Raw genomic sequence first — 18,368 nt, 5'->3', positions numbered from 1 at the left:
AATTAGTCTGTAAAGCAGGTGTTAGCCACGTGTCCCAGTAGCAATTTTATAAAGGGATTACACGATATAACTATCTCCTTCCATTTATCTAGACAGTGAGCACCTTGACAGCAGATGCTGGCTTACTTTTCTATTTGTATCCCCAGCACTTAGCACAGTGCTTTACACACAGTAAGGACTTAATAAATGCTTCATCTGTGGATTCTAAGTTGTATTTCTCATATTGTCTTCCTTTACATCTTTGTTTTATGAAAGATTTGTTATCAGAAAATAATAAATTTTTAAATTTATTTTGCTTGCCATGAGCTACTTGAGTCTGGAAACTGAGAAATGTTTTGTTTTGGTTTGTTTCTCTTGTCAGTCCCTGTAATAGGTGGAATCTCTTCTTAGGAAAAGTTGGGTGAGGCCTTTTTTTGAGTTTAATTTCTTTTAGTTTTCAGTCAACAAATATATTTTCTTTCCCTCCCATGCACCCTCAGTTTAAAAGAAAGAAAAAGAAAATCCTTGCCACAAATACATATTATATATAGGTAAAATAGACTCCTACATTGTCCATGTCCAGAACTCTCTGTTTCATTCAACATTCTAAGTCTATCACCTCCTAGTCAGGCTCTAAATCTCGACAAAAATTAGAGAATTTTCAGATTCTAATCTTTCAAAGAGCATTTAATCTATACCTTCTCCCCCAAGTAGAACAACATGATGGACATTTCTTTAGTTTAGTTTTTTAAAAGCATCTACAGAAGATTATTCAACCTTTTCTGTAGACAGATTCCCAATTCCAGTGCTGAAACTCACCGTTGGGGTATTCTCGATCAAATTGGATCCAAATTCTCTTTGTTGTTATTTAAGCTTATTTCCTCTTATAACCACAGAGTGACATAATTTAAAGCTATATGGGGCTTCTAGACCATCTGGTCTAAACAGTCTCACTTTACAGATGAAGAAACTCAGACTTACAGAGGTTATATCTGATGTGAAGATGGAAAATAGCCAAGCACCTTCCTTTGGTAGTGTGAAAAAACAATCTAACTCCATCACAAAATGTCCTTAAAAAGTTCTATAGGGTCAACTAGGTGGCACAGAGTATAAGAGCCCCCACCCTGAAGTCAGAAGGGCCTGAGTTCAAACCCAGCCCCACACACTTGACACTTAACTAACTGTTAATCCCTCTTAATCACTTAATCCCAATTGCTTTCCCTCCTCCAAAAGAAGTTCTATAAAATCTCACTCCCATCCTGCCACCTACACCAACACACCAAGTATTCTACCTGTTGCTCTGTTAAGGAGTACTCTAATTAGCAGCCACAATTGAAAGGGGAACGGGGTAAGGGGAGGGAGAATAACTCTAAAAATGGAATGGGGTAGTTAGTATAGTGTAATATCTTTATAAAACTAGTGCTGAGACATAGGGAATGATATCTGCCTTCCCTTTTGGGGGAGAGGGAGCCAGAATAAGTGATCTCATTATTATAGGGAGCTTCCAGTGAGGAAATTCCCTTTGCCAGTGCTAATCAGGTTTTGCTCAGCACCTTAGAAAGTCTTAGAAAATTGCCTGAAACAGTGAAGGGTTAAGGAATTTGCCCAAAGCCACACAGCCAAGGCCAGAGTTGGGACTTGAACCCAGGTCTTACACCACAACCACCTCTTAACACCTGCCTCATAAGCCAACTATGCTATCCTGCCAGGCTTCTGAGTGATATAATTTCATCCGAGGTAAGTCTGAATCCCTGTAGTAATTAATCTTGTTACGATGAGATTTTCTTGAACAGTCTCAGTTACTTCTGACAGCCTTTCGGGGTGGAATTAGATTTTTTTTTTAAATTAGCAAGGGCCCTCACTTTTCCAGTCTGTAAAGCCACTTTATTGGCTCTTGAAAACAGTGTGTAAATATGTACAGTCTTCCATGAAGTCAGTGTTTTTCTCTGTCTTTAACAGACTATGCTGCTTTGAACCACATGCCCTGGAGAAGGTTAACTGAGGTCCTGTTCTTGAGACTCAGTTTGGAGACTAATGAAATTGAATACATGGAGTTTGATTTATAAGCTCCTGACCTGCTTCTCCTTCCCAAGTCCCTTATTCCTCCTTCCCTCCAGCTTATTTTTTCTTCTTCTTCCCCTGCCCTCCCCCTCACCTTAACTATTCAGTGTTTGAAATAAACAGCTTAGCCTAATTTAAAAAAAAAATTCTTGGACATTTGGTTACCAAATTTGAATAATAACAGAAATAAGGAAAAACTCTCCTATAAAAGGATAATATTAATATGTCTAAAATATTATTAATATACCATAGATCTGACTATGTCACTCCTCTGCTGAAAAATCTTCAGTGGTTCCCTATTGCTTCATCTAAGCATTTAAAGCTCTGCACAATCTGCCTCCCACCTACCTTTCCAGATTCATTCATATTACTTCCTTTCATTGCACTCTTCATTCTACCCTAACTGTCTTATTAGCTTTTTTTTTTTTTTAATGAGCAATCGGGGTTAAGTAACTTGCTCAAGGTTACAGGGCCAGTTATTTCTGGGTGTGGTGCTAAGTGTCAGAGCCCAGATTCTATCTCCAGGTCATCCCGACACTGGAGCCGGTGCTCTTACTCAATGAGCCACCTGGCCGCCCCACCTATTAGCTATTTCTTGAACTTAACATTCCATCTCCTATTTCTGTACAAGCTATGTACCCCACACCTAGTTGGCACTCCCTCTTCACCTCTGCCTCTTGGAATTTTTCTTCCTTCAAAAGTTAGTTCAGTTGCTACTCCCTCTGTTCATTAAACCCAAGTAGATCTTCCCATCTCTGTGATTTAGATGGTTTCTCGAAAAATGAAGATCACAATCCATCCATGCTTGCCATTTTTGTGTAACTCTTATCCATGCTCTCTCATAAGGTCATCATGGGGATCTACCCAATGTTCTAGAAACTTTACCATGTGAGGGTACCAGTGGAGTGCTTTAGTTGTCCACCTTGCTCTTTTCACAAAAGTAGGGCATGTTATCTTTATGATAACCTCAGTTGTTACTACTCTCCCTCTCCTGACGTTACTTTGTAGAATATAAACTCCTTGATGGCCACAATTTTTTTGATTTTGTAAGCACTTAAGATGGATTCCATTGCTTTGTGTTGAATCGGGACTGAATTGAACTCAATCCAACTGAATTCAATTCAATTCAAATACCTTCCTGGAAAACCAGCAAGCATTAGCTTCGTTGAACATTTGTTAAGCACTTACCATGTGTTAGTCACTGTGCTAACTTCTAAGGATACAAAGATTAAAACACCAGTCCCTCAAGAAACTCCCAGTGTAGTGGGGAGACAACATATAAACAATTTTGTACAAGCAAGCTACATACAGAATTGGAAGAGATCTCAGCATGCAACTAATCCAACCTATACGCAAAATAAATTGCCACTATGATATATCCAATAAGTAGTCACCCAACCTCTTTTTCTTTTTCTCAGAGATGTTATTACATAACTGGGGGAAAGATGAGACATCCTAGTCTTAAGCCCTCCTCATTTTCCCTGTCCTTCAGTCCTCTACTTTGACTAGCTGCCCTACTCTTCCTGAAGCTCATGATCATTCATTTCAAAAGTGCTTAACTGACCCCTTACATCCCTTTATCCTGTTAACCTTCCACCATACATGGCTTGTCACCTCACTGAGCTCAGGTAAACCCTGCCTTTTGCTTTCTATGCCCTTGACGCCAAGTGGAAGTATTCCTGGAGAAAGTGATGCGATGATGCTCATTTTCTCCACCACAAATTCATTTTATCTGAACTCACCTGTATCTATCAACCTGTACCATAATTCATCTAGTTGATTCCCTGTGGAATTCCCCACAGTGGCTGTTTCAAATTTTCCATTCTCTTCAGATCTCTAATCCTAATCATAGCTGCCTGACCTCCTGTCTTTCTGCTTCTCTTTATTGAAAACCTGTCATTGGCTCCTCTGATCAAATGCCACAGAAAGCACTCCCTAATCCTCATCACCACCCCAACCCACCCCCATACCCAGCAATGGTTCAGGTCTTTCTATGTCCTGAGTCCCGGTATTTCCCTTGTGAGGTACCATATTCTACCTGCACCATTTGTGTTGTGTGCTTCCCTTGTTCTTTTTTTGCATCCTAAGTCCTGCCCCATGCTTCTGCCATGCATCTTCCTAGATCATAAATTCCTTGAGAGTAGAAACTGTACCTTACTCACTTTTGTATTACCCACAAAACCTTATCCAGAGAAGATGCTCCATAAATGTGTTGCTACATAGAGTATTCTTCCCTTTCCCCAAGATTAATCTCTGTGCCTCTGTTCTTGACTTTCATATCTCCTCTGGGACTTTACTCCATCAATTATCCTTTGCTTTCCAGTATTGTCAATTTCTCCTCTACTGGTTGCTTCGCCTCTACTTACAAACATGCTGAAATCTCCCCTAACCTAAAAACAAAGACCAAAAAAATCCCTCTTCCTGACTCTAATATCCCTTTAAGCCACCATCTATCACTTCTTTCCTTTTTTTTTAGTAGTAAGTAGGTATAGAATAGTCTACATCTACTACATCCTCTTCCTTAAACACCCATTCATTCAGTGCCTTACAACCAAGCTTCTGTCCCCACTCAGCTGAATCATTGCTCATAGAAATAAGCAATAATCCCCCAGTCAGCAATTCCAAAAACATTATATCAGGCTTCATCCTTCTTGACCTCAGTCCTGAAGAATTTGGCACTGCTAACCATGCCTCCTAGAACTTCTTTTCTTTGCCTTCTTTGCCACTATACTATACTGAGTTGACTCCTACCTCTGACCGATGAATCTCCAACTGCTTTCATATTCATGTCAATCACCATTACTGACTATCTGTATGATCTTAAGCAACTCAATTCACTCTGAGCATCAATTTCCTCATCTTTACATTGATATTTGGACTAGATGACCTCTGAAGGCTCTTCAGCTCTTGATCTGGTTTCTTATTCTTTTGCTCCTAAATACAGTTATTTCCAAAGGCTCTATTTTAGCCTTCTTTTGGCAATTCCATCCACTCCCAGAACTTTCTCACCTCCATTCAACTATCTCCCAGATGCATTTCTCTAATTCTTGTATCTCTCTTAACCTTCAAAGTTATGCCAACTACCTATGGGACATCTATACCCATTGTGCCATCACACTTCAAATTCAGCATGTCCCCAAACCAAACTCATCATCTTCTCAAAACCTATTCCATGTTTTTATGTACTGTGTTTTTGTTAATGGAGTCATCATCCTACCATTACCCAGAATGAAATCTTAAATTCTTCTACTTTTTTATGGCCAATTAACAGGTCTTGCCAATAACCCTTCCTTTCTATTTCTTCTACTTACTACTAATGGCGACGATGGTGGTGACAATATTTGTATAGTAATTTAAGGTTTGCAAAATGCTTTCTATTATCTCACTTGAGTTTCTTAACAACCATCTAAAACAGGTATAATGGGTATGATTATCTATATTTTACAATCAAGATATCTGAGACTCAGAAAGGTTGAGTGACTTTCCTATAGTCACACAACTACAATGGGTCAAAGTCTCCCTGGTTCTAAGTCCATGATTGTGCCCACTCTATTACCATTCTTATAATGGACTCCTTGTTTCCATTCTTTTCCTGTGTCTGATCCATCATATAGATTGATGCTGCTGGTATTAATAGCTAATATTCATAGACATGCTTTAAAGTTTCAAAGGACTTTACATATATTATCTGTTTTTAGCCTCAGAACAAGCCCAGGAGGTAGAAGCAATTATTATCCCTATTTTACAAATGAGGAAACTGAGACAGAGATTACAAGACTTGCTGAGGGTCACAGAGCTAATGAGTGTCTGAGGCTTGATTTGAACTCATATCTTTCTGACTTCAGATCCAGCATATTATCCATTCTGCTATCCAGGATAATCTTAGAGGAATAATGGAAATTTAAAGTTGGAAAGGATGGTATGCGTTATAATACATTGGATCTGGAATCAGAGGACACAGGTTCAAATTTCTGCCCTGCTTATTAATCATCTATGTGATCTTGGGTAAAATACTTTCTCCTCCTTTCCTCACCTTCTCCCTGCCCTCCACTTTGAGGCTAAGTTTCTTTATGTCTGAAAGGAGAAGTTTGGATTCAGTAACTTCTATGATTTCTTCTTTATTTTACAGATAAGTAAGCCAGAGTCCAGAGAAATTAACTTACTTATTCTAGTTAGCTGAAGAGCTGGTCTTCTGACTTTGAGTCCAGTGGTCTTTCCAGTTTAAAATGCTGCCTCTCCATAAAGCACTTCTCAAATTGTGACTCTACCCTGATGAAAAACTTTCAGGGGTTCCCTGCTACCAATAGGATTCAATTGAGAGTCCTTTCTTTGACATTGAATGTCTTTCTGACCCCAATCAACATTTCCCAATTAATCTATTTACTATATCATGTACTAGGTTTCAGATGAACTAAATTCTTGCAGTTCTTGAAAATATATATACTGCCTCATTGATTGGCCAACAATAGGTCCCAGTCAAAGCCCCCGTTAGTGGTCTTGTTTGGGCCCTGATGGCTCAGAGTGAATGAAAATGGTCATTGTTTCTCTTTTGGCCAGAAACCCTGAAAGACTGATTTTTTTTTTAAACTTATATTAGGTAAATGGACCATTCCTCAATCCTTACCTAGCTTTAATTACTGAACAGTCGTTGCCTCAGTCAAAGTGAGAACTTAAAAAGGCCAAGGTCTTCCACTGCATAGAGTTATCTTCAGTAGTTCCTTATCTATATCTTGCTATTAGACCCAGATGGCTCTAGAGGAAAAAGTGAGGCTGGTGACTTTGCACAGCCCTCCTCACTTAAATCCAATTCACTTGCAAGTCAGGGCATGACCTTCCTAATGTCATGATCCTCTTCAAGAACAAAGGACAAAAAGCAACAGCATGCTGCCACAAAGTTCCCTTGTCATAGAATGTCTTCCTGCCTAAAATCTGCCAATAAAAACTATGTCCATCCTTTAGACACAGCTCAAATACTGGTATTTCTAGGAATCCTGAGTCCTCTTGTCATGAATGATCATTCCTAAAATTCTATTGCTATCCCTTTCTCATAGATCTTATCCTACATAAATTGTATCACAATTATTTGTTTTAATGCATTGAAATATATATATATGTATATATATATATATACACATTTTAAATATTTGATTTTAAAACTTTGGATTCTAGATTTTATTTCCTTCCTCCCTTGTCACCCACCCTTCCTGGGAAGATATGCAATTCAGTATAGGTTGTACATGTGTAGCTATGCAAAACATTTCCATAGTGGATGTATTGTAAAAGACTGACTATATTTCCCTCCCTCCTATCCTGCCTCCCACTTGTTCTATTCTTCTCTTTGCCTGTCCCTTTTCAGAAGCAGGTGCTTCCAACTTCCAACTTCCCTCCCCCCCAGCCTGCCCTCCCTTCCATCATCCCCTTCCCCCCTACTCTCCTGTAGGATGAGATACCCTATGTGGTGTGTATGTCATTCCCTCCCTAAGCCAAATACAATGAGAATAAAGTTTACCCATTCCCTTTTGCCTTCCTGTTCTTCCCCTCCATTGTAACCATTTTCCCTTGCCTCTTCTATAAGAGATAGTTTACCCCATTCTGTTTCTCCCCATCTCCTCTCATTATATTCCTCTCTCACCTCTTAATTTCATTTTTAAGTATTATCCCTTCCTATTAAATTGGTCCTGTGCCCCCTATCTATGTATACCTGTATACATATATACACATTCACATATGTATTCACATGCCCATATATATATATACATATATGTGTGTGTGTGTGTGTGTGTGTGTATACACACACACACACATTCCCTTCAACTATTCTCATGCTGAGAAAAGTTTCATAAGTTACTATTATTGTTTTTCCATGTGGGGATGTAAGTAGTTCAACTTTGATAAGTTCCTTATGATTTCTTTTCCCTGTTTACCTTCTCATGCTTCTTGTATCTGAATGTTAAATTTTCTGTTTACTCTGGTTTTTTCAATTGCATTGAAATTCTTATCCTCTTTACTAAATTGTGGACTTTTAGTGAGCAAGACCTAGTCTTATACATTTTCATATCATTCCAAAGCTTCTAATGGTAGTGGCTTACTTGCCATTTACATGACCTTAGGCCTATACTTATACCTCTCTGGGCTTGTTTTTGTTTTTTTATTTCATTTATTAAATTAAGAAATTGGCCTAGCTGTTCTAAAAGGTTCCTTACAGACAGAAATCTTAGGATCATAGGTTCCTAGATTTAGGTCTGAAAGGGATCCTGGAATCTACATAATTCATCTCCCCTCACTTTCCAGATAAAGAAATTGAAGCCCAGAGTCTTCTAATACTGGCAGGATCAAATTGACTTTTAAATCCCTTCATAAACTGGTCCCATTTTACCCTTCCAGTCTTATACTTTGCTCCCTTCTACAGACTTTACAATCCAGTGACATGTGTTCCTCCCACAAGGCACTCCATCTCTCCACTCTGAATTTTTACTGGCTGACCCCCATGTCTGAAATTCTTACTTCCCTCACCTCTACCTCATGACTTCCCTGGCTTCCTTCAGATTTCAACTTAAATTCACTTTCTTCAGAAAGCCTTTCTTGATCTCCCTTAATGCCTTTCCTCTGATGATTTTTTCCTAATTTATCCTGTATGTATCTTCATTTTACATCGTTATTTACATGTTTTCTTCCTTCTCCTACTCCATCCTTAAGCTCCAATCCATGAGCTCTCTGAGGGTATTAACTTTTTACTTTTCTTTGTATGCCCTACATTTAGCTCAGCGCCTGGCACATAAGTATTTTTTTAACTTGACTTAAGTGACTTACTCAAGGTCACACAAGTAGCAAGCAGACTTTGAATCCAGGTTCTCTGACTCCAAATCAAATATTCTTGCCACCATACCGTGTACCTACTTGACGGTCAGTAAACATTTGAGATCAGAGGCCATGTTTTATATAATTTCCCCCTAGAACTTAGCAAAATATTCTGCATATAGTATGTATTTAATAAATATTTTAAATTGAAATTTGTGGATTTGGGGAGGACTAGTGAAGACTTGGTGGTGACTTAAACCACAAAAACACATTTACCTTGAATTTGTTTTTTAAAAGGATCCATGGAAATAATCATTCAAAAAAATTATTAAATACCTACTATTTAAATATTAAATATCTACAAATTATTAAATATCTACTATGTGCCATCCACAGTGTTAAGTACTAGAGATACAGAGAAAAGCAAAGGACAGTTCTTGCTCTAAGGAGATCAGCTCTAAGAGTAACTTCTTTAGATTTGCAAAATTGTGTAGCAGTGAGGAGGAGGAATGTCTGTGTGTGTATTGGTCACCCAGAAGAACTTTTTTTTTTTTTGCTTTTTGGAGGGGGTAAGGCAGGACAATTGGGGTTAAGTGACTTGCCCAAGGTCACACAGCTAGTAAGTGTTACGTGTCTGAGGTAGAATTTGAACTCAGGTCCTCCTGACTCCAGGGCCAGTGCTCTATGCACTAGCTGGCCCCCCAGAAGAACTTTTTAGAACACTAAGGAAAGGTATTAATCTAATGAAATACCAATTCTCTCTCCCTGAAGCAACAAGCCATAGATGCCCTGTGTTTTCCCAGAGAACCCTATCCAAAGCTGCTTCCCAAAAAGCAAATGGGGTGTTTTCTTGTGATCTTTAGAGCTAGGCTACCTGTGACTCTTAAAAACCTTTCTGGGGAAGAAGGAATAGCTGTAACCAGCCATTCCTAGCATCTCTACCTGGAGGAACAGCTCCCACCTGCTAGCCTCAGAGAATTGAATACCCTTCCCCTCTCTCTCCCCCCCACCAAAAAAAAAAAAAAGCCAAATGGAGTTGGAGTGGATTAGACAGGGAGGGAGAGGGAAACAGTCTTTCAGAAAGCGGGACTTCTGGTCACTCAAGGATATGTAGTAGTAAAATGTTTCTACAAGCATCTGATATAAAGAACAAGGGGTACCCTAACTCTCACAGGGCACCCTCTTCTTGCATAATTACCAGCCCTAATTGGCAGGCCTAAGAAGTTCACATAAGCCATCTGGGAGTGTTTCTTTTCCCCATATGTTGTGTCTTTGGATTGTTCTTTGTTAATGAGCTTCAGAAATGAAAGCTGTTCTCCTGGGAATTCTATCTAGGTGTGCTTTCTGAAGAAAGAAAAGATCTATTGGATTTTTTCCACCTCATTTTTATTTTACTTTCCATCTTATAAGAATTGTCTCACTCTCCTCTCAGATGAGGCAAGCATGAGCTTGCTTTCATAAAACTCAAACCAGTATGCATTCAGAACTCCTGCTAGACTAAATTTGACTATAAGAGATTTATTTCCTTAATCTATATTTAACTAGAATTTAATTGCTTGATGAGTTTCGGAATGTCCCAGTCAGAATATCCTGTGATTCATGGTCTTGGCATTTGTTTTGTCCCCTCTTTAATTTACCTCCACCTATGACTTTTGTTTTCTTGCCCCTGGGAGGGAGAAGCCATTAAACCAATCAATAATTCTCTTCATTAGCTCCTCTTTGAAGGTTTCTAACGTTCTGTCCAAGATTCTTCCTTTCAGACTTGCTTAGAGGCTTTTGAAGTGTCTCCCACTGTCCCTCTTTTTTCCCTATATTATCATTTTCCAATGGAAACAAAGCAAGAGTCTTCACAGCTTCAGGGATCTGCTGTGGCATTCCCCAAATTTGATGTCTCTTCATCTTAGCACATATTAGGTATTTAATAAAAGCTTTTTGACTGACTGAACTGACCTTAAAGAAGTTTTCTGAATATTCAACCATGGTTAAGTTCAGTCAGGGATCATTTCTCTAAACATGGAATAAAATTCTGTTTGTAATCTCAAATTAAGTAGAGAGGGATTAATTTGTCCTGGTTTAAGGAACACTTCTCTTGTTTGTTTTTTAAAAGTGATTTATCTGAAAGGATTTTCCTCTTACTTGGAAGAGGAAAACAATTATAAAGTCTTGGTATAGCCAAGACTTAATTGAAATAATATAATTGAAAAATTACATTCTGCACATGAAAAGTCAATGATCCTAGACTAGGTTGGTCAGGAAATAAGTAAATATCTTCATTGGCCACTTTGTGGAACAGAATTTAATTCCTTGCACCTTAGTAGAAATTTTGTATTGGTGGAGAATGCCCAAGATCCATATGTAACTATAATTATAAAGACTTGCATATAAGATATCCAGTTTACAAATGTAAAACCACTTAGTGCTTGAAGTATGTAGGAATGCACCCTTTGCTTTTATATCTATGTAATAACTTATTCAAAATCATTAAGTCCAGAATTCCAAATGGAAAGTATTTTATAAAAATCTTCTGCCTAAAATTGTAGTATTTTTCTTTGAAAGGGACAGGAGGACAATTTGACTGTCCTGACAGCCAGAATACTCTATTTTATTAAAGTTTTTCACAATCGACTTGCTCTATGCAAAACAAAGACCTGTTTTTCTCTGTGGTTACATCACAGTAGGAAAAAGAAAGGCAAATATTTCACTTTTCTCAGAAGAGCAGGCAATAAGTCCAAAAAGGAGTTCCATCCCCAAATGAGACTCCCATCTGGAGCTACAATGTGAGAGATAGAAAGGCAGTCTTTATATAGAGTTTCTCTTCTTAGAAAGGAAAAAAAAAATAATGTTTACATAATTGAGAGCTGGACACTCCAACTTTCTTTTAGTTTTATGGTGACTCAGACCACCTGAAATTGAAGTGGTGAGGGCTATGGTTATAGATGTATTTCCACTTTTAAAGAATGACTTGTGCTGAGTGTGTTCTGCCTCAGTGTAATACAGATGGAAAATGTAGCCAGCTAAATAAAAACCACCAGAAGGATTCCCATAGACTTTTCTACCATTGCCAACATATTTCTATCTATAATGCACAGAACGTATATAAACTGACCTCCTCTCTCTCTTTCTCTCTCTCCCTTACTTTTAGTTCATGACCAAGAATCCCAACATGCGGTTGGGAAGTGTGACTCAAGGTGGTGAGCATACCATCTTGAGACATCCATTCTTTAAAGAAATTGACTGGGTTCAACTGAACCAGCGCCAACTAGAACCACCCTTCAGACCCAGAATCGTAAGTGTCCAAGGGCAATATGAGAAAAGTCCCTCTATGTATATTAAGCCTCAGAACATTCTCCCAAAGTCCTACAGGTAGGATGCTCCAGTTTGGCTCATACCTTATAGAGTAGCCTTCACACCTTAAGTTACAGTTCTCTTGTGTGGTAGGTGTTCACTCCAGATGTTCACGTCATTTCGTATTTATTGAGTATACATCTTTTTCCTTTTTCACATTCTTCATGCTCCTCAAACTCAAGTTGAAATCTCCCGGAGTTCTGCTTATCCTGAGATTCTCCAGATCCAAGACCCACACACCTCCCAAGGGGTTCTATGTTTTGGATAATGACTACCTTAGTCTTGGTATAAGAATTTCTTTGTTTCCTAACAACTGAAGGCTCTATAGCTTTCCAAAGTGCCTGTGGAAAATAGAAAAAAATATTAAACTTTGTTCTCCTAATCTGGTCTGTGGCTTTTTAAATGAGAGAGATCATATTTTTAACTGGAGAACTCAGGAACTAGTGGCCGGGAAAGTGCTCTATACTGACAGCAGTCCCCTTGATGTCACATGCACAGCTGTCTAGGCTACAGTTCTCAGGGAGGCAACTGTTGAGCTAGCTGGCACGGTGAGGGGAGGAGAGCAGGGCAAAGAATAGGGCTGAAACTAGGGGGAAGAGGGCACCAGAAAACAAGGGAGAAAAGAGATGGCCATATTTTGATCCGTACACACACAGTGTATCAAGAGGTCTAGCAATGCCTCTGTTTATATGTTAGAATTTTTTTCCAGGAGTATGAATATGTAGCTAATTTCATCTCTAGTAGCCTCAAGAAAAGCTAACTTGTATCTTCCATTTACTGTGAAGAGTGTACCCCTGCCAGGAAGCCTTCTAAAATATGTACATGGCAGCATGGCACAGTGAGTAGAGAGTCAGCCAATTAATAAAACAGTAGGTAATTATTTCCTACCCTTAGCCTTACAATGAAGGCTTTCAACAATAAGCATTCATTTCCTATTATGTATCTTCACTATCCTAAATATTGGGAGAGTTGCACAGTTTAAATACAAAGTCCTTCTTCTTATGCTTATACAGTGTTTTCTATTATTGGGTGTTCTGAAGAAATAGTTCATTAAGAACTAAGCAAAGGCTTAGCAGATTTGATCTTTGTGACTATGCTAAAGCTCCTTAACCTTGGTGCCTAACATTGACCTACTCAGTAAGATTTTCTTGGGATTAGTAACTTAATGGGTTTAAAAGCATTGAAAACACAGAGTTCTGTAGCACTGCTGAAAAGCATTTTGATTATTAATCATAATTATGCACTAGAGTAATAATAAAATTGTCAAATGAAAGTTCTAAAGCCATTCTTTTGACATTTCTGGGATGTGCCCAGTCTAATGCAAGATGATTCAAGTCTTAAGTTCATAAAATCTCATTTTTGTTCTCTTTTTCTTTCACAGAAATCCCGAGAAGATGTCAGTAATTTTGATCCTGACTTTATAAGAGAAGAGCCAGTTTTAACTCCAATTGATGAGGGACATCTTCCTATGATTAACCAGGAAGAATTTAGAAACTTTTCCTATGTAACTCCGGAATTGCAATTATAGCCTTAAGATGGCAGATTTTTCCAGAAATTTCCTTCTTAAGAAGTATTTAGCCATAGCCTTATTTTATTACAACAATGTTACCTTAATGTGAAGAACATAGCAAAGAAGAAAAAGGATGCTGTGGAATGTTTGCAACCCTGTCTTTGAGGATAAATCTGTATAGCCCTGGAATGACTATGGTACTCTCGACAAGTGATTCGGAAATCGGACTAAGAGTTGAGGTATTGGGCTCAAAAGTAGTGTGCCGAAGGGTAATTTGGGTTTTGGGAAAATTGGCAATAACAGTAAGGAAGGATTAAGACCTACGGAGAGCATGAGCTGAGTATCTTAGCATTTCTGAGCCAAACAGACATTTTACATTGATAAGGCAGTGGCAAAACACCCTGGCACTGTCTGCATTTCAGGCCTATGGAACCAGCACCAGGTGGCAACTTGGGAAAATTCAGGGAGTAGTTTAAAAAAAAAAAAAAGGCTCTTACCTGCTGATGAAGAATTTGATGCTCTTCTCTTCCAAGGGACTCCTGACTGTGGAGCTACCATGTAAAATACTTTCCTGTGCCGAAGTCTAACAAATAAACACAAAAACCTAACCGCGACCATGAAGCAATCAGCACCACTTTCCCACTGTACGTGTATTTCTGACGTGATAGCTGAAACAAAGTTCTCTTCTGTTCTGTTTGTGAAATATGAGATTAGTGTTTGCATTCTGTGAAATGCCTTTAACCTTAAACCATCTTTATTTGCATGTCCACTGTTTCCCCCTCAAAGGATAGGGCTCCCTTTTCAAAATAGGACAAGGAATAGGGAAGGGAGCTCAGCGTCAGCAGGCGCATGGAAACAAAGAAATTGGACCTTACGCTCCTGCTTACTTTTTTTGTCTAGTCAGCTGAATTTAAAACTACTTTTGTGACCATGAATGAGGGAAGATTCCGTGTGCAACAACCTGGCCTCTACTATTAGCTCTACATGTATTTTTGTTGTTTATTTAAATTATGGTTGAAGCGGAATTCTTCTTATGTGTGTGATGATTAAATACTCCATTAGGATTCAAATAAAGATATGCCCAAAGTATTTGTGAGAATATTCTCTGAGTTCTAAACTTGGACCTTTTCTCACTGTTCTGAAATGGGATTAAGCCCTGGCAATTGCCCTTCTCACGCTTAGTGAATTCTCCGCTGGGAAATGAGTTTCCCGGTAGGCTAGATAATAATTATGCCTTATATACAGAGTGTTTTGACAGTTTAAAATATATGTGGTCTAATTATTCACATTACTTCATTTTATTCCCACACCTATTCTGTGAGTTAAGCAAGGCAGATGTTCCTTCACCAAATATTTATTGAGCTCCTAAGATACTGTGCTGTAGGGGGTGGTTAGGTGGTTAGGAGTCAGGAGGACCCGAGTTCGGTTCCGACCTCAGACACTTAACACCTACATAAAAATACTAGCCGTGTAACCTTGGGCAAGTTACTTAACCCCAATTGCCCTCCAAAAAGAAAAAAAAAGATACTGTGCTATATCCTCATTTTACATATAAGGAAACTGAAGTTCATTCATTCAACAAGCACTTTATTAGAACATGTTTTTAGTCAATGGACTTATGTTCAAATTCCAGTAGTGCTATATAGTATTTGTGTGACCTTGGGCAAGTCACTAATTCCTTTGACTTCAGTTTCCTCATCTGTAAATTTGGGAAGGGGAGGAAAAGGCAGTTTATCAAATATCCTCTGAGATGCCTTTCAGCCCTAAATCTGTAAAAACTAAGTTCCTTTTCATTTGAAAGGAACTAAAATAGGCCTCATAGGAAATACAAAGAAGGAAACCTGGTTTCTGCCATTATGAGAAGCAACAAGACATATGTAAGTAGATAAGAGAGTTGACCTTGAGGCTGGGAATACACGAGTTCAAGTCCTGCTTCTGAAATGTACTAGAAATGGGACCCTGAGCAGTTGTCACTTATGCTACTTCACACTGGGTCCTTAACTTCTGTATTCTAGGAAGCTCTCTAAGACTAAGAGAATTTCTAAGAACCTAAACTAAATATCTAAGAGTAAACTAAGAATTCCTGCAACTGTAAGAAGCTGCAGAGAATGTGCCAGTTGGAATAGATAGAGGGAACTTCCCCATCTGGGAGTCCTCTATACCACTGAAAATCCCAGTCCTGCCATCTTGCAGCTTTATTCTCTAATCTTAGTCATTTACCACCATAATATCACATAGCAAATAGAGATTGAGAAAGCCAAAAGAAAGAATTTGCATTCATTGTTCCAGAGGGCATTCATTTCTACTTTTGTTAACAATTTAAATTGTTTTTAAAAGTGTGGATTGAGAATAATAACCTATAACAGTTTAAATAATGACATGCTCTTCAATTATAGAGGAGTCTTATAGGTCAACATGACTAGTAAATGGTAGGAGATGGATAAGAACTGAAGTCTTCCATGTCCCATTAAAACACTTTTTCCATTACATGGTACTATCTTGGGCTTCCTTCAATGCCTCCATTGTCATAGGATTTTGTTGATGTGTGTACTGTCCCCACCAATGCAGACTGCAACCTCTCTTTGCCTTAATAGATGGGTTCTTGTATTGTGGTTGAAAAGATTAATCACCTCATGGGCAAGCTGATGATAAGCCATTTTTTAATGCTCAGCTTGATTGCTCTTCAGATGACAGGCATTGCCAGGCCCATACTCAAAGCCTTTGTAGCTTAGTGGAAAGTACCATCACTTGAAATCTGCTGGCATAACCTTCAAGAACTCATCATCATTGTCAGGCACCCTTGAGGCATCAGAATGAAGCCTAGCCAGGACAATAAGGAAAAATGCAGTCTTGTGGACTCCTGAACCTAGTGTTTTGATTTGCTTTTTTAAAGGTGGTTCAAAGCAGGGTCCCTGTGCTTTCTGCAGGTAATGGAATTGAAGGTGCTTAGAACCATAAGGAATTCATAATGTTAAGGTGATATAAAAAGATTACTTATATTCAGTCATTATATTTGTGGTAATAAGAGTTATTTACATGTCACTTTAAAGTTTGCAAAATACTTTACAAATATTATCTCATTTGATCCTCAAAATTGTCAATAAGCAATCACAACTTTACAAAATTTATGTTGAAAACTAGGTTTATTACAAGAGGAATGAACACACATGTGGAACCCAAAGAGTTCACAATCCATTCAGAAATTTGCATATTTATAACAATACAACAAAAAGAAGGGGGAGGAAACACAAACTTCCATCCAAAGGGGTGTGTCATGGGATGGCAAAGATGTAGTAAAGATGGGAAAAGGACAGAACCCCTTGTGAAAGGGAGGAACAAGGCAATGGCAAAAGTGGTGCTCTCGGGAACTGCCTCTAGACCATGCAGATAGGAGGGTCTGTTTATCTAGGAAGGTCCCAGGTGCACAAGCAGTTTTATAGCCTAGTGCAGACTGACTGGTGCCTGTCAACTCCCAAGGACACACAGGAAGTCCAATTTGGAATGCAAACAACAAATTAACATTATCTGGGGGCAGGGTGGCTTTGTCCTTGATGCATTCAGGCCCTCCTGCATACTCTGGGTTCAGTGTTTCTGGAAAATATGACAACTCAAAAAGAAAAGAAAAGTTCAGGGAATTCCTTTAACATTCCTCAACACAACAACCTCATGAGGTAGATGCTATAATTTATCCCATTTTACAGATGAAACAGGCAGAGGTGAAATGACTCCCAGATTCACACAGGTAATAAATGTCTGATAAAGGATGTGAATTCAGGTCTTCCTGACTCAAGCTCTACCACCTAGCTGCCTCTGATAACATACACACACACACACACACACATATATAATCTATATATTCATATACATATGTATCCATATTTCATTTATATGTAGAGCTCTTCAAACTTCATGAGCTTGATGGTTGCATTTACTCATCCACACCATTGAAGAGATCAGTCCGGATGACTTCTAAGGCATTTTCCAATTCTGGAACCATCCTCCATCATGCTGCTTGTAAAGTTAGGTTTTCTGGGATGCCTCCAGGGGCTGAGTTAACAAGGGAACAGCCACTTGTTTTGTATTGTTTTAACAACATTGGCCATAATCTTTTTTTCATACTCCTAGAAAAAGGAGGGGGATAGCATTTTTCATCTGTAGAATAAGAAGGAATTGTTGATTCCTCTCTTCTGTGGAAAGGTCACTCTCTTGCAATCAGTTCTCCAAAATCTTGCTTCACAATTCAGAAAAATCAAACCAAGCCTATCCAGCAACAACAGCCCAGGACTGGATTAGGAGATGTTTTAATATGACCTAGCCAGTCAGGAGATGCTGAATCAGCTATAGCTGGCCAGATTCCCTGACCTTAGTTAACAGGGCTTTCATGATGAAATTGCACTGATTACTCACTCAGGGCCATTTCAGCCACAGAATCTAAATGAGAAATCTTACAACACCCTGCATAATCTTTTCACCTTACCCCACTCCACCCCCCCATCTTCTAATTCATTTCACTACTGCATAACCAGCCTACACAATGTAGTGGAATTGTTAGAATACCTACAAAATATTTTATCTGGGCTTGTCTGTTCAGATAGATAAGACCAGTTAAAATGTTTCAGAACATTGCAAGAAGTGGTGGCCCTCCTAATGGTGAACCCTAGGAGAAAAGAGAACA

General features: G+C 38.6%; 1 protein-coding gene across 1 annotated transcript in view; it reads left to right on the top strand.

Moving 5' to 3' along the window:
- The window catches only part of PRKCH (protein kinase C eta), a 335,555-nt gene extending 320,761 nt beyond the window's left edge, over positions 1 to 14,794 (top strand). Inside the window, exons 13-14 of the mRNA XM_069092033.1 lie at positions 11,981 to 12,124; positions 13,565 to 14,794. Coding sequence (XP_068948134.1) covers positions 11,981 to 12,124; positions 13,565 to 13,711 — 291 coding nt within the window. The 3' untranslated portion in view covers positions 13,712 to 14,794. The remainder of the gene's footprint in view (positions 1 to 11,980; positions 12,125 to 13,564) is intronic.
- The last annotated feature ends 3,574 nt before the right edge of the window (positions 14,795 to 18,368 follow it).

Source organism: Petaurus breviceps, unplaced genomic scaffold, assembly GCF_028583685.1.
Source record: "Petaurus breviceps papuanus isolate PSGF00001 unplaced genomic scaffold, PetGlider_PUasm1.0 189, whole genome shotgun sequence".
Taxonomy (NCBI): domain Eukaryota; kingdom Metazoa; phylum Chordata; class Mammalia; order Diprotodontia; family Petauridae; genus Petaurus; species Petaurus breviceps.
This window is presented reverse-complemented; position numbering and strand designations above follow the sequence as displayed.